The sequence below is a fragment of the Elephas maximus genome, chromosome 12 (genome assembly GCF_024166365.1).
Source record: "Elephas maximus indicus isolate mEleMax1 chromosome 12, mEleMax1 primary haplotype, whole genome shotgun sequence".
NCBI classification, from domain to species: Eukaryota; Metazoa; Chordata; class Mammalia; order Proboscidea; family Elephantidae; genus Elephas; species Elephas maximus.
Genome location: NC_064830.1, coordinates 61,224,335 through 61,240,294, shown reverse-complemented (window position 1 = coordinate 61,240,294; position 15,960 = coordinate 61,224,335). Strand labels below are relative to the sequence as shown.

The 15,960-nt window shown below is 40.3% G+C and overlaps 1 protein-coding gene across 2 annotated transcripts in view; it reads right to left on the bottom strand.

Annotated features, from left to right (window-relative positions):
- The window catches only part of ZNF75A (zinc finger protein 75a), a 57,045-nt gene that overhangs the window by 22,749 nt on the left and 18,336 nt on the right, over positions 1–15,960 (bottom strand). For both annotated transcript variants that reach the window (XM_049903517.1, XM_049903516.1), the window contains exon 7: positions 1,379–1,456. In XM_049903517.1, coding sequence (XP_049759474.1) covers positions 1,401–1,456 — 56 coding nt within the window. In that variant the 3' untranslated portion in view covers positions 1,379–1,400. The remainder of the gene's footprint in view (positions 1–1,378; positions 1,457–15,960) is intronic.

Sequence of the window (15,960 nt, the reverse complement as noted above, 5' to 3'; positions counted from 1 at the left end):
ATTAGTTTCAAAAGGACAAATATTGTATAAGACCACTATTATAAGAACTTGAGAAATAGTTTAAACTGAGAAGAAAACATTCTTTTGTGGTTATGAGAGGAGGGAAGGAGGGAGGGTGGGAGAGGGGTATTCACGAATTAGATGGTAGATAAGAACTAGTTTAGGTGAAATGAAAGATGACACACAATACGGGGGAGGTCAGCACAACTGGACTAAACCAAAGCAGTTTCCTGAATAAACTGAATGCTTCGAAGGTCAGTGTAGCAGGGGCAGGGGTTTTCGGACCATGTTCAGGGGACATCTAAGTCAATTGGCATAATAAAATCTATTAACAAAACATTCTGCAACCCACTTTGAAGAGTGGCATCTGGGGTCTTAAACGCTAGCAAGCAGCCATCTAAAATGCATCAATTGGTCTCAACCCACCTGGATCAAAGGAGAATGAAGAACACCAAGGACATAAGGTAATTACGAGCCCAAGAGACAGAAAGGGCCACATGAATCAGAGACTACATCATCCTGAGACCAGAAGAACTAGACGGTCCCCAGCTACAACCAATGACTGCCCTGACAGGGAACACAACAGAGAACCCCTGAGGGAGCAGGACAGCAGTGGGTTGCAGATCCCAAATTCTCATAAAAAGACCAGACTTAATGGTCTGACTGAGTCGAAAGGACCCCGGTGGTCATGGCCCCCAGACCTTCTGCTGGCCCAGGACAGGAACCATTCCCAAAGCCAACTCTTCAGACATGGATTGGACTGGACAATGGGTTGGAGTGGGATGCTTGTGAGGAGTGAGCTTCTTGGATCAGGTGGAGACTATGTTGGCATCTCCTGCCTGGAGGGGAGATGAGAGGGTGGAGGGGGTTAAAAGCTGGTGTAATGGACAGGAAAAGAGAGAGTGGAGGGAGAGAGTGGGCTGTTTCATTATGAGGAGAGTAATTGGTAGTATGTAGCAAGGTGTATATTACTTTTTATGTGAGAGACTGAATTGATATGTAAACTTTCACTTAAAGCACCATAAAAAAAAAATAACCTCATAAAAAAAGAACTATAGGGGAAAGTACTTTCTTAAAATTAATACTTACTGAGTGCAATTTACTATTGTCCAGCACTATTCGAACCCCTTAATATGTATCAACTCATTTAAACCACAGGTATAAATCTGTTGAAACCGAAAAAATAAAAAGTGTTTGGATCTACTTCTCAGGTATAGCTGACAGAGAAATCAGGAGGTGAAGTTGACTCCAGGGGTTTTGGCCTGGGAATCAAGAGTTCAGTTTGACATATTAAGTTTGAGATGATTGAATAGGCATATAGATACGCGTTACGGTAGTTCTGGGAAGAGATCTGGTCTTGGATCCGCAATGGTTTTACCTTGAATTTGTGTCTTGTTTCCCTAAGTAGCATGCACGCTTCTACACCAGCACAGTGTCTTGATCATAGGTAGAGGCTCTGCATAAAAAAACAGATATTTTCTAAAAATTTCTCAGGTGAAGAGTAATTCTACTGCTCCGTTCATTACACAGTGTCACCACTGGTCTATGCAAGATTTCTCTTGTTTTATTCTGTCTTAATTTCTTTGACTTTTATTTCCAGTCCCCACTTTCATGCCCTTCCACTCTCTCATAGCCACCTACTCTATCTAATGTGTTTAATATGTGTTTGGATGGATATGTATCCTCGTAAAACACATGACATTGCTTCATGTATGCAACTGTTTTAAATTCACATCACTGGTACTGCGTTATAGCTCTTTTTTTTTTTAAATAATATTTTATCATGTTTAAGGTGAAAGTTTACACAGCAAATTAGGGTCCCATTCAATAATTTTTATACACAAATTATTCAGCGATATTGGTTACATTTTCACAGTGTGCCATCATTCTCATTCATTCTGTTCTGGTTGTTCCATCTCCAGTAGTCTAGTTTCCCTGCCCGCTTACCTTCTTATCTTTGCTGAAGAGTAATTTTTGACCATTTGGCCTCATACAGATGATTTTTTAAAGGAGCTGATTACTCATGGGTGATATTCTTTGTTTTACGAGCCACTCTTTTATTTAGCAGAAGGTGTGTGCTATAGCTCTTATCCTGTTCCTTACGTTTTAACTCCTTTTCACAAGTTTTTCCTGATGTTTTTAAAGATATATCCACGTTGTTATATGCGCTAGTTTAGTGTTTCTAACGCTGAATATGAATCTATCATATTTTATTTATTCTAGTATAGATGAACATATAGTTTACCTTTAATTTCCAACCACACAGAAAATGCTGCAGTGAGCATTCATGTACATATTCCTTTATATATGTCTATCATATATACATATATACACACATATATACAAATATACACACACATACATAAACACACACACATACATAAACACACACACACCTATATATGTATATAGGTGTGTGTGTGTATATGTGTGTAAAATGATGGTTAAAAATTACGCACATATTAATAACTACTGATTGCTCCAAAGAAGCTTTAATAATCTACACTCCAACAAGCTATGAACAGAAGTGCCTGACTTCCCCATGAACTAGCCAACACCTAAGATTATCATATTTTCTAATTTATGCCAATCTGATGGGTGTAAAATGGTGTCTCCCTTTAATTTGCATTTCTCTGAATACTAGTGAGGTTGAACATTTCTTTATAAATTCATGTTAGCCATTTTTATTTCTCCCATGAATTGCCTATTCATACCTTTTGTCCACTTTTCTTCTTTATTTTTAGCAGTTCTTGGCGTAGTCTGGCTATGAGTTGGATTCAACTCATCAGCAATGGGTTTGTTTTTTGTTTTTTTTTCTATAGTCTAGATAAACTTCACCAGTTGAAGACATCGTAAATATTTTCCCTAATTTAGTCTGTGCTGTCCTTTGTTGAACAAAGACTTAATTTTTACAGAATCACATTAATACATTTTCTGCCTTAAACTTGGCTTATGCCTTTAGACTTTTGTTTAAGAAGTCCTTTCCAATCACGAAGATTCAAATATATCCCATTTTATTTCCTTCTGATTGTTTTATCTTTCATGTTTAAGTTTTTAATTCTTCTGCAGTTCACCATTGTGCACGGTGTTAGGCAGTCATCCAACTTAATTTTTTTAAAAAGCAATTAAGAGTCTTATTTCTCCCTTACAAAAAGGAAATTCAGAGATAGATAATTGACTGTTTTCTGTTAAGAATTTCAACACATGTATAGATTTGTGTAACTATTAAAACCCACTGTCCTCGAGTCGATTCTGACTTATAGCAACCTTATAGGACAGAGTAGAGCTGCCCTGTAGAGTTTTCAAGGAGTGCCTGGTGGATTCGAACTGCTGAGCTCTGGGCACTTAACCACTACACCACCAGGGTTTCTTGTATAACTATTACCATGTTCAAAATACAAAACAGTCTAATCACCCCCTCCTCATCTCACTTGTGCTGTCCTTTTATTATGGTCAGCTTCTACCCATCCATTTACTCTGGCAACCACTAATCTCTTCTCCACCCTGGTTTTGACTTTTTGAGGCTATCATATAAATGGAATCATACTTTATGTAACTTTTGAGACAGGCTTCTTTTACCCAGTATAATGCCTGTGAGGTTCATGCAAGTGGTCGCATGCATCAAAAGTTTGTTTCTTTTTATTGCTGAGTAGTAGTCCTATATGGGTGTATGACAGTTTATTTATTTATTTTTAATCTTTTCGTCTGTTGAAGGGCAATTGGGCTGTTTCCAGTTTTTGGTGATTATGAACAGAACTTCTATAAATATTCGTGTACAAGTTTTTGTGAAAACCTAAGTTTTTCATTTATCTGGGGAAGATACCCAGGAGTAGGATTGCTGGATCGTAACTGTAAGTGTATGTTTATCATGTAATGGATTGCTTTCGTGTGGCCTTTCTTGCCATGGTCTTGTAACTCCCACCAAGATGATTGGGTAGGACTGTGTAATAGGGTAATGTGGCCCACCAAAGGGGTTGGTCAATTTTGCCATCCTGCTGGGTTTGAAATGAGCTACCCCAGAGGCAGGAAAAAGAGAATCTCACCACGGCCAAGGAAGATCCCTGCTCTGAGAAGCTCCTGGAAGCAGGAGACTAAGAGAAAGAGCAAGGTGTAACCCTGAAGATGGTGAGAAGTGGTGGCAGGAAAGACCTGGCAGCAAGAGATGGCACAGTGGTCTTCCTGGCCCACGGAGAGAGAAAGCTGAGTGCCTTTGGGCAGAGGCCAAGGGCCAGAGAGAGGTGTGCCTGTGAGTATGGCTGGGAAGAGGCTGTTGATCGAAGAATTGTATCCTTCAGTGTTCCTGACCCTGAACTGTAACCTGTTGTTAGATGCTGTTGAATTGGCTCCGACTCATAGCGACTCTACGTACTATAGAATGAAACACTGCCCAGTCCTGTGCCATCCTCACAATTGTTGATATGCTTGAGCCCATTGTTGCAGCCACTGTGTCAATTCATCTCATTAAGGGTCTTCCTCTTCTTCGCTGACTCTGTAATTTACCAAGCATGATGTCCTTCTCCAGGTACTGATCCCTCCTGACAAGATCTCCAAAGTATGTAAGACGTAGTCTCGCCTTCCTTACTTCTAAGGAGCATTCTGGTTGTACTTCTTCCAAGACAGATTTCTTCATTCTCTAGCAGTCCATGGTATATTCAATATTCTTCACCAACACCACAATTCAAAGGTGTCAATTCTACTTCGGTCTTCCTTATTCATTGTCAAGCTTTCGCATACATATGATGCAATTGAAAATACCATGGCTTGGGTCAGGCGCGTCTTAGTCTTCAAGGTGACATCTCTACTCTTCAACACTTTAAAGAGGTCTTTTGCAGCATATTTGCCCAACACAACACATCATTTGATTTCATGACTGCTGTCCATGGGTATTGATTGTGGATCCCAGTCAAATAAAATCCTTGACAACTTCAGTCTTTTCTCTGTTTATCATGATGTTGCTTATTGGTCCAACTGTGAGAATTTTTGTTTTCTTTATGTTGAGGTGTAATCCATACTGAAGGCAGTGGTCTTTGCTCTTCATCAGTAAGTGCTTCAAGTTCTTTTCACTTTCAGCAGGCCAGGTTGTGTCACCTGCGTAACGCAGGTTGTTAATGAGTCTTCCTCCAATCCTGATGCCCCGTTCTTCTTCGTACAGTCCAGCTTCTCGGATTATTTGCTCAGCATACAGATTGAACAGGTATGGTGAAAGGGTACAACCCTGACGTACACCTTTCCTGACTTTAAGCCACACAGTATCCCCCTGTTCTGTCTGAACAACTGCTTCCTGATCTGTGTACAGGTTCCTCATGAGCACAATTAAGTGTGCTGGAATTCCTTTTCTCCACAATGTTATCCATAACTTATTATGATCCACACAGTCGAATGCCTTTGCATAGTCAAGAAAACACAGGTAAACATCCTTCTGGTATTCTCTGCTTTCAGCCAGGATCCATCTCACGTTAGCAATGTTTCACGTCCTCTTCTAAATCTGGCTTGAATTTCTGGCAGTTTTCTGTTGATATACTGCTGCAGCCGCTTTTGAATGATCTTCAGCAAAATTTTACTTGAAAGTGATATTAATGATACTGTTCGATAATTCGGTTGGATCCCCTTTCTTGGGAATAGGCGTAAATAAGGATCTCTTCCAGATGGTTGGCCAGATAGCTGTCTTCCAAATTTCTTATCACAGATGAGTGAGTACGTCCAGTGCTCCATCCGTTTGTTGAAACATCTCAATTGATATCGTCAATTCCCGGAGCCTTGTTTCTCGCCAATGCCTTCAGAGAAGCTTGGACTTCTTCCTTCAGTACGATCAGTTCCTGATTGTATGCTACCTCTTGAAATGGCTGAACATCAACTAATTCTTCTTGGTATAATGATTCTGTGTATTCCTTCCATCTTGTTTTGATGCTTCCTGTGTCGTTTAATATTTTCCCCCATGGAATCCTTCGCTACCGCAACTCGAGGCTTGAATTTTTTCTTCGGTTCTTTCAGCTTGGGAAATGCTGAGTGTGTTCTTCCCTTTTGGTTTTCTATCTCCAGCTCTTTGCGCATGTCATCATAATACTTTGTCTTCTCGAGCCACGCTTTCAAATATTCTGTTCAGTTCTTTACTTCATCGTTTCTTTCTTTTGCTTTAGCTACTCAACGTTCAAGATTAAGTTTCAGAGTCTCTTCTGACATCCATTTTGGTCTTTTCTTTCTTCTTCTTAATGACCTCTTGCTTTCTTCATGGGGGATGTCCTTGATGTCATTCTACAACTCTCTGGTTTTTGGTTGTCAGTGTTCAATGTGTCAAATCTATTCTTGAGAAGGTCTCTGAATTCAGGTGGGTTATACTCAAGGTTGTACTTTGGCTTCCGTCAACTTGTATTTTCTTTAATTTCAATTTGTACCTGCATATGAGCAATTGATGGTCTGTTCCACAGTCGGTCCCTGGCCTTGTTCTGACTGATGATAATGAGCTTTTCCATTGTCTCTTTCTATAGATGTAGTTGATTTGATTCCTCATCTGATGAGGTCCCCGTGTATAGTCACCGTTTATGCCAGTGAAGAAAGGTATTTATGATGAAGAAGTTGTTGGTCTTGAAAAATTCTATCATGTGATCCCTGGCATTGTTTCTAGCACCAAGGCCATATTTTTCAACTACCAACACTTCTTTGTTTCTAACTTTCGCATTCCAATCACCGGTAATTATCAATGCATTCTGATTGCATGTTTGATCAATTTCAGACTGCAGCCACTGCAGCAGCTGATAAAAATCTTCTATTTCTCCATCTGTGGACTTAGTGGTTGGTTCATAAATTTGAATAATATTCATATTAACTGGTCTTCCTTATAGGCATATGGACATTACACTATCACTGACAGCATTTTACTTTCGGATAGATCTTGAAATGTTCTTTTTGATGATGAATGCGATGCCATTCCTCTTCATGTTGTCATTCCAAGCATAGTAGACCATATGATTGTCCAATTCAAAATGACCAATACCAGTCCATTTCACTAATGCCTAGGATATTGATGTTTATGTGTTCCATTTCATTTTTGACAATTTCCAATTTTCCTAGATTCGTACTTCATACATTCCATGTTCCTATTATTAATGGATGTTTGCAGCTGTTTCTTCTCATTTTGAGTTGTGCCACATCTGCAAATGGAGCTCCCTAAAGCTTGACTCCATCCATGTCATTAAGGTTGACTGTCCTTTGAGGAGGCGGCTCTTCTCCAATCATCTTTTAAGTGCCTTCTAACCTGGGGGGCTCATCTTCCAGTGCTGTATTGGACAATGTTCCGCTGCTATTCATAAGGTTTTCACTGGCTAATTCTTTTCAGAAGTAGACTACCAGGTCCTTCTTCCTAGCATGTCTTAGTTTGGAAGCTCAGCTGAAACCTGTTCTCCGTGAGTGACCCCCTTGGTATCTGGATACTGGTAGCATAGCTTCCAGCATCACAGCAACACAGAAGCCCCCACAGTATGACAAACTGACATACTAACAAACCTCATAGTTGTTGAGTATAGTCTGTGAGTTCTGTGTGGCCATTGCAATCAATTATTGGACCAGCAGAGAAGTAGAGAGCTCATTGGGAGGGGTGGTTGGTGTCAGAATTGGTAAAGATAGCAGGGAGAGAAGGTATGCCTGAGACCTGTGCCTCAGGAATCAGCCTTGGGCTGTTGATCTTGATTCTCCTTATAAGGACATTTCTGCTCTGTCACATGGGGTCACTATGAGTCAGAATCAACTCAAGAGTACCTAACAACGACAACAAGTGTTTCATGTTATATAAGTACCACAGTTTGTTTAGCCATTCACCCATTGACTGACATCTGGGCCATTTATAGTTTTTGGCTATTATAAGTAGAGCTGTTAGGAACATTTGTGTATAGGCTTTTGTATAAACATAACCTTTTATTTCTTTGAGATAAATGTCCAAGAGTACAGTTGCTGACTTGTATGGTAACTGCATATTTAGTTTTACAAGAAACTGTCAAACTATTTTCCACAGCGACTGTACCATTTTACATTCGCACAGGCAATGTAAGATGATCCAGTTTCTCCACATCCTTGCCAGCATTTAGTGTTGCCAGTATTTTTTAATTTAAGCTATTCTGATAGTTGCATAGTGATATCTCTATCAAGGAACAGCAGAGAAGAATAAAATAATACACTCACCACCAATTCAGTGGTACTTTGAATTCTGGTGTTCCTCCCCAAATTGCTTACTGCTGTTAACTCCTCAGAGTTCTCAAATAGCTGTTCCATACATTCTATTCAGGTTTTGTAGTTATTTTCTCAGAGAAAAAATGAAACTTGCTTAGTTCATTTTACCCGGAACCAGAACCCCAATACATTTGATTTCTTTCCCTTGTATTACTGCAACACAATGTTGATTAAAAGCAGTGGTGGTAGCATTCTTTTATAGTGTTCTTGACCTTGATGTATTTTGACCAATTTAACTAGTTTGTCACCTTATCTTTCTTTTGATTCATGTTCACCTGATATAACCTTTTCCATCATTTTACTTTCAATTTTCTATATCCTCAGAAATATCTTGTTTAAAAAAATTTTAGCCTGAGCGTTTCTGTCTTTTGATCAGTGAGTTTAACTAATTTACATTTATTGTAATGATTGTGCTTTTAGGCCTTATTCTTGTATCTGTTTTTTCAAGTTTTTATTTACTGTATTTTTTTTTTTTCTCCATTTCTGCCTTCAGTGGGTGGATCTAATTTCTTATGCTGGATTGAATATAATACTTTTCATTGTTTTAAATTCTTCTGATTGTTAACCCTGTTTTATGAAGTAAGACCTTTACTTTAGATTATTTTTTTCCCAATTAATTTCTTAAACTTTTCAATATCTATATCTTCCTTCCAAATAAGAAAATTACCTTTGCATATTTTTGTATCTTTTAAGTCTTGCCTCTCTCATTGGCATCGTCTATAATTTTATTTCTCAGTTGTTTAGATGCACCAGTTTTTTTTTGTGTGTGTTGTTTCTAATGTCCTCTGACTTTAGTAGATAATAGAAACTTTTGCTAAAGCATCTTTTTACCCTTAAAAACCAAACCCATTGCTGTGGAGTCAATTCTGACTCATAGTGACCCTATAGAACAGAGTAAAACTGCCCTAAAGGGTTTCCAAGGCTGTAATCTTTATGGCAGCAGACTGTCTCATCTTTCTCCCACAGAGCAACTGGTGAGTTCAAACGGCTGACCTTTCAGTTAGTACTCAAGCACTTAACCACTGCACCACCAGACCTCCTTTTTTAACCCTTACTTCCTAAATATCTTACAACATTCATCTGAATTTATTTTTCTTCTTGCTGGATCACTTCTTCCGAGAATGTCTTCAGAAAGGGCATATATGTGTTAACGTTTCTGGCATCATTTATGCTGTGACATACATGTTTCACCTTCACATTGAAATGATAGTTTATCTGCCTATAAAATTCTAAGTTTGAAGATCTTTCCTTCAACAATTTGAAAGTATCACTTTATCATCTTCTTGCATCCCATGTTGCTGTTTAGAAGTCTGATGTCAGTTTGGTGTGATGGATCACTTTTGCATAGCCTTTCTAGCCATGGTCTTGTAACTCCCACCCAGATGATTGAGTGGGGCTATGCAGATATGATAATTGTGACCACCAAAGGGATTGGTCAGTTTTGCCATCCCACTGGGCTTGAGGTGAGCTATCTCAGAGGCTGGAAAGAGAAGACTCCACTGTCACCAAGGAAGAAGAGGCAGAAGCCAGCATGTCCTTTGGACCAGAGATCCAGGTGCTGAGAAGCTCCTGGACCCAGGAGACAGAAGGCAAGCTGTAACCCTGAAGATGGCAAGAAGCGATGGCAGAGACCCAGCAGCAGGAGATGGCTTCTGGCCCACGGAGCAAGAAAGCTGAATGCCTTTGGGCAGAGGTGCAGGGCCAGGGAGAGGTGTGCCTGCGAGCAGAGGTAGAAGAGGCTGTCCTGATGAAAGAACTGTATCCTTGAGTGTTCCTGAGCCTGAATTGTAACCTGTTACTTCTCTTATAAATCCCATAATCTTGAGTATGGTCTGTGAGTTCTTTGTGGCCACTGCAATGAATATCGAACACAGCAGAGAAGTAGAGAGCTCCTTGGGAGGGATGGCTGGTGTCAGAATTGGTAAAGATAGCAGAGAGAGAAGGCATGTCCGACCTCCGCCTCAGGAATCAGCCTTGGGCTGTTGACCTTGATTCTCCTTCCCCCTCGTGAAGTGAGAGGAGGTCAGGCTCCACCCCAAGTTGTTTTTACAGTTGGTTAATGATCTGATCATTCTATTTAGTAACTTTAAAACATTTCACAATGGTTGCAAAAAACAGCTCCATATACTGCAGTAGCCTTCACGTCATCATAAAATTATAAAACAGCACCCTCATTGATGTTTCAGATAATTTGTTTTTAAAAAATTTAGTATACAATATTTAGGAAAGGTATACTACATTTGGTTAAAATTCAAGTACTAAGTAGATTACCCAACAACTATGTGTAAAAGAGATGTTAAGGTACAAATCTAGCTGTAGTTTAACAACAGAAAAAAACATTTCCCATATAATGCATCTTGGTGTGTGTATGTATGTTTTTCCTTATCTAGCCTTTATTCTTATCTATCGTATAAACTCTTTCATCTGTGTTTAACTCTAGGGCATTTTTTTAAAAGCTGCATGGTTTGTGCATTTATTTTTAATGCTATGTCTATAATCTAGTTAATCTTTGGAGTACCCTTTTTTTTGCCATTTTAACCATTTTTAAGGTTACAATTCATAAACGTTAATTATGTTCATGTTGTGTAAATATCACCCCTATCCATTTCCAAAAGTTTTTTGTCATACCAAACAGAAACTCAGAATCCCTTAAGCAATAACTCTACATTCCCCTCTTCTAACCATCCCTGGTAGCCACTAATAAACTTTTGTCTCTATACAATTACCTATTCTAGATATTTCATGTAAGTGAAGTCAGGCAATATTTGTCTTTGTGTCTGATTTGTTTCACTCAGCATAACGTTTTCGAGGTTAACTCTGGGACATTCTTGGTTATTATTTCTGCAAATATTTTCCCCTCATTTATTTATTCTCTCATTCTGGCAGTGTTACCGGAGAACAGCCTTGGTTCTTGTCTTCGGTGTAGGAAAGAATTCAAACACTGAGACAAATAGTTCCAAGTGAGCAGGGGTTTATTAGCAAGCAGAGGGTTAGCAGCGAAAGTACACTTGACTAGGAAGCGTTAAGTGGGCTACTCAGGTAGAGAAAGAATCTGAGTGCTCCAAAAGTTGTTTTCTTAGGGTTTTATACACTTCTTGTCTCTTATCTCTCCCTGTTAACTTTTAACAGCCCAGACAGGGACCCCTATAGATACTACTCCCTTGGCTTAAGGTTTAAGTACCAAGTTAGGGACTTTGTCAAGTTAAGGACCCATATAGGGATCATTTAATTGGCTTAAAGTTTACCTATGTAGGGACCATCTTATTGAGGAACTTCACCACCCCCTATCTCTTCCTCTGTTGTTGTTGTTAGGTGCTGTCGAGTCAGTTCTGACTCATAGTGACCCTTGGCACAACAGAACAAAACATCGCCCGGTCCTGAGCCATCCTTACAATCGTTGCTATGCTTGAGCTCACTGCTGCAGCCACTGTGTCAATCCACCTCGTTGAGGGTCTTCCTCTTTTTCACTGACCCTGTACTCTGCCAAGCAGGATGTCCTTCTCCAGGGACTGATCTCTCCTGACAACATGTCCAAAGTATGTAGGATGCAGTCTCGCCATCCTTGCTTCTAAGGAGCATTCTGGTTGTGCTTCTTCTAAGACAGATTTGCTCATTCTTTTGCCAGTCCATGGTATATTCAATATTATTCGCCAACACCACAATTCAAAGGGGTCAATTCTTCTTCAGTCTTCCATATTCATTATCCAGCTTTCATATGCATATGATGCGATTGAAAATACCATGGCTTGGGTCAGGCGCACCTTAGTCTTCAAGGTGACATCTTTGCTCTTCAACACTTTAAAGAGGTCCTTTGCAGCAGATTTACCCAATGTAACGCGTCTTTTGATTTCTTGACTGCTGCTTCCATGGCTGTTGATTGAGGATTCAAGTAAAATGCAATCCTTGACAATTTCAATCTTTTCTCCGTTTATCATGTGGAAATTATAGAACAATGTCATTAATATCACACGCAAGCAAAATTTTGCTGAAGATAATTAAAAAACGGCTATAGCAGTATATTGACAGGGAACTGCCAGAAATTCAGGCAGGCTTCAGAAGAGGATGTGGAACCAGGGATATCATTGCTGATATCAGATGGATCCTGGCTGAAAGCAGAGAATACTAGAAGGATGTTTACCTGTGTTTTATTGACTATGCAAAGGCATTTGACTGTGTGGGTCATAACAAATTACGGATAACATTGTCAAGAATGGGAATTCCAGAACACATTATTGTGTTCATGAGGAACCTTTACATAGATCAAGAGGCAGTTGTTTGGACAGAACAAGGGGATACTGATTGCTTTAAAGTCAGGAAAGGTGTGCATCAGGGTTGTATTCTTTCACTATACCTTTTCAGTCTGTATGCTGAGCAAATAATACGAGAAGCTGGACTATATGAAGAACAGGGCATCAGGATTGGAGGAAGACTCATTAACAACCTACGTTATGCACATGACAAAATCTTTTCCTCTATAGGGACTATCTTACTGAGGAATGTCACCACCCCTGTCTCTTCCTCTTCCCGAGTGCAAGCTCTCCCCCTCCCCATTACAGCAGTATTCAAATATTTACATTTTTCATTTCCTATCTATTTTTTTTTATCTGTATCTAAATTTTCTTTTATGTATTTTTTCTCTGTGTCCCTTCCTGATGCCTTTTATATGAGTTCCTCAACCTGATGTTCCAGTTTACTAAGAAGCCCTGGTGGCAAAATGGTTTGGCACTTGGCTGCTAACTGAAAGGTCCAGTGGTTCAAATCCACCAGCAGCTCCTTGACAGAAAGGATCTGTCAGTCTGCTTCCGAAGATTACAGCCGTGAAAACCCTATGGGGCAGTTCTACTCTGCCATATAGGGTGGCTATCTCTTGGAATCAACTCCAGAGCACACAACAGCAGGCATATCAGCTACGTTGCTGATAAAGTGAATGAGGGATTGGGTGAAGGCCAGACCCCAGCTGTGCTCCACCAGGTGAGTTTAAGGCTGGAGTGGGGCAATACCCTCAGGGAATACAGCTCTGGCATGTTCTCTGAACTTGAATACTTCTTGTTTGCCAACCCTACCTTTCAGGGATGCTCTTTTCTGGGGAGTTGTTGGGGTAAAGAGAGGGAGGGGCAAGAAGAGAACCCCACAGGGCAGCCAGTCTGCACCCATTGTTTTCTGGTCTCCATTCTAGCCTGGCTCCAGTTCTGTCCACCCATGCCTTCCAGTAGGAGGGCGCTGGGGATTTTATTTTTTTCCTATCTCACAGTTTTGGCAGAGCAAGCAAGATCTGTGCAGGAAATGGGCGGGAAGAGAAAAGATTACCACTAACAAGCTATGCTATAACCTTGCCCTTTCTGCTGGGTCTGCTCCTTATCTACTCTTACTTTGCACAGTCCTATACCCGCCATCTACCCCAGTACACCCCTTGGGACCCATCACCCTCTGTCTCCCCAGGAGTTTCCTGCTACTTTTATATTCATTTCTTTATTCCATCATCTGCCGTCCTGGCTTTGTGGCATTCTCAGGGCTGGGAAGGAATCAGCAACTTGTGCTAGTTCACCATCTAAGAAACCAGTTTCCCTCAAGTGGATTCTGACTCACAGCAACCTGATATGTTTCACAGTAGAACTGCGCTCCATAGGGTTTTCAGTGGCTGTGAACTTTCAGAAGCAGATCACCAGACCTTTCCTCCCAGGCACCTCTGGGTGGACTCAAACTGCCAACCTTTCAGTTAGTAGCTGAACACTTAACTATTTGCATCACCTAGGAACTCATAGTTTACCATCAAGCTCTGGTTAATTTTTCTTATAGTTGAGCTGGCTACAAGGAATATATTTTAAATTCTGAGTTCAGCATTTTAATATTTTTCACCTTATTACTGAGCTTTGTTACTTATTTTGGATATTATAATAACGTTTTAACTTTTTCTTTTAACCCTATTCTTTCAAAAAAGATTGTCGTGCTCTTAAATGTTATTTTTAAAAGTTTTATCAGGAGGCCAGATTTCTTTTTGTATATGAAAATCTGTTCCTAATTTTGCAGTAAAACTCAATAATAAATGTAAAGGTATTTACTTCCAGTTTCTCAGGAGCACATCCATTTTGTAAGGTGAGGACATCTATGAAAATTTCATTGACTGATTCATTCTTTTTTTTAGTAACAGCTTCATTGGGTTATGATTCACATACCATCTAATTTATCCATTTAAAGTGTACAATTCAATGGCTTTTAGTATATCCATAGGGTTGTACAACCAACACCACAATCAATTTTAGAACATTTTCATCAACCCAAAAGAAACACTGTACCCATTAACAGTCACTTCTCATTTCCCTTCCCCCATCCCCTGGTAGCCCTCAATCCACTTCCTATTCTATGGATTTGCCTATTCTCGACATTTCATGTAAATGGAATCATATAATACTGTGACCAAAGTCAGATCACACTGAGCCCCACTGTCAGTGTCCCTGCCACCGAGACACTGGGTTCTGGTTGCTGCTGTTCCCGCTGGAAAGAATTCTGAACAGTTCTTACTTCTCTGTGTCATCCTCTCCATGTTCGGAGTTCCAGGCAGGAGCACCTGATTGGCTAAGCTTAGGTCATGTGTTTAGACCTTCATTCGAGCAAGTGGGGATAATGACCACCCACCTGGCCTCGTCAGCTTTCCTAGTGGGATGCAACCAACACACACACAATGGCAGATTACTGAAATTTAGGAGGGGGCTCAGATGGGCAGCAAAGAATAAAGACAAATATTCACCATAGTGTTGGGAACTAGCTAATTCTTAAATAGAGTTAGGGCATTGGGAAGGGGGATAGGAAATAGCTTGTAAAATTGGGGGCCAGATCCCGAAAGGTTTTAAGTCTCAGGCTAAAGAGTTTTGTTTTGTTGATTGTTGTTTAATCACAAAACTGTTCCTAAAAGCAAGTGCTTACCAAAACGCCCAATGTGTGAAACAGATAAAAGCAATGCTGCTTTGTGGAAGCATAGCAGGAGCCTAGAGTTCCCATTGCTCTGCCCTTTAACTTCCTGTGCACGGCCCCCCAACATTGAGGACTCTTGTGAGGGGCTTTATGGTAAAAACCACTGTCGCAGGCAACAGGGCACCTTGGAGGATTGTAAGTCAGGGCAATGTGTGATGAGAAGTGTTTCAGTAAGAATTCTGGGGGTGCTATAGGGTGAAATGAAGTGGGGATGAGATTGCCACCTCACCACACTGTGCCTTAACCACATAGTGAATTCAGGAGTGGGGACAAGAATAGGCTAGGTGGGGAGGGAGATGGTGAGTTCAGTACATACTGGCCACACTGAAGGACAAACAGCAGAGATATCCAGTGGGCAGTTGGAGGTTTGGACTTGGAACTCCAGACAGATTAGGGCCATCAGAGCTATGAACGAGTTGAGCCAGCGTTGTGGTTGAAGAAATGTCATTATCATAAATCGATTATTTAGTGCCTCAGGCATACTGCTAAGCACTTTATATACATTATCTCTCTTGACAGGTACCAGGGCCAAGAACCCTGCTGGAAAGGTAATATTGGATGGTGGTTAGGAATGGGTTCCTTGGAGTCTGCCTGGGCTTGAATCGTGGTCTTGCCACCTGTAGTTGTGTGAGCTCAGGAAAGTTACTTACTCTTCTCTATATGCCAGTTTCCTCATTTATAAAATGGTGACAATCATGGTAGTACCTATCGCATGGAAATGATTTGGAGAAAAAAATGTTTATAAATGCACAGCGCTTCGACCAGTGCCTG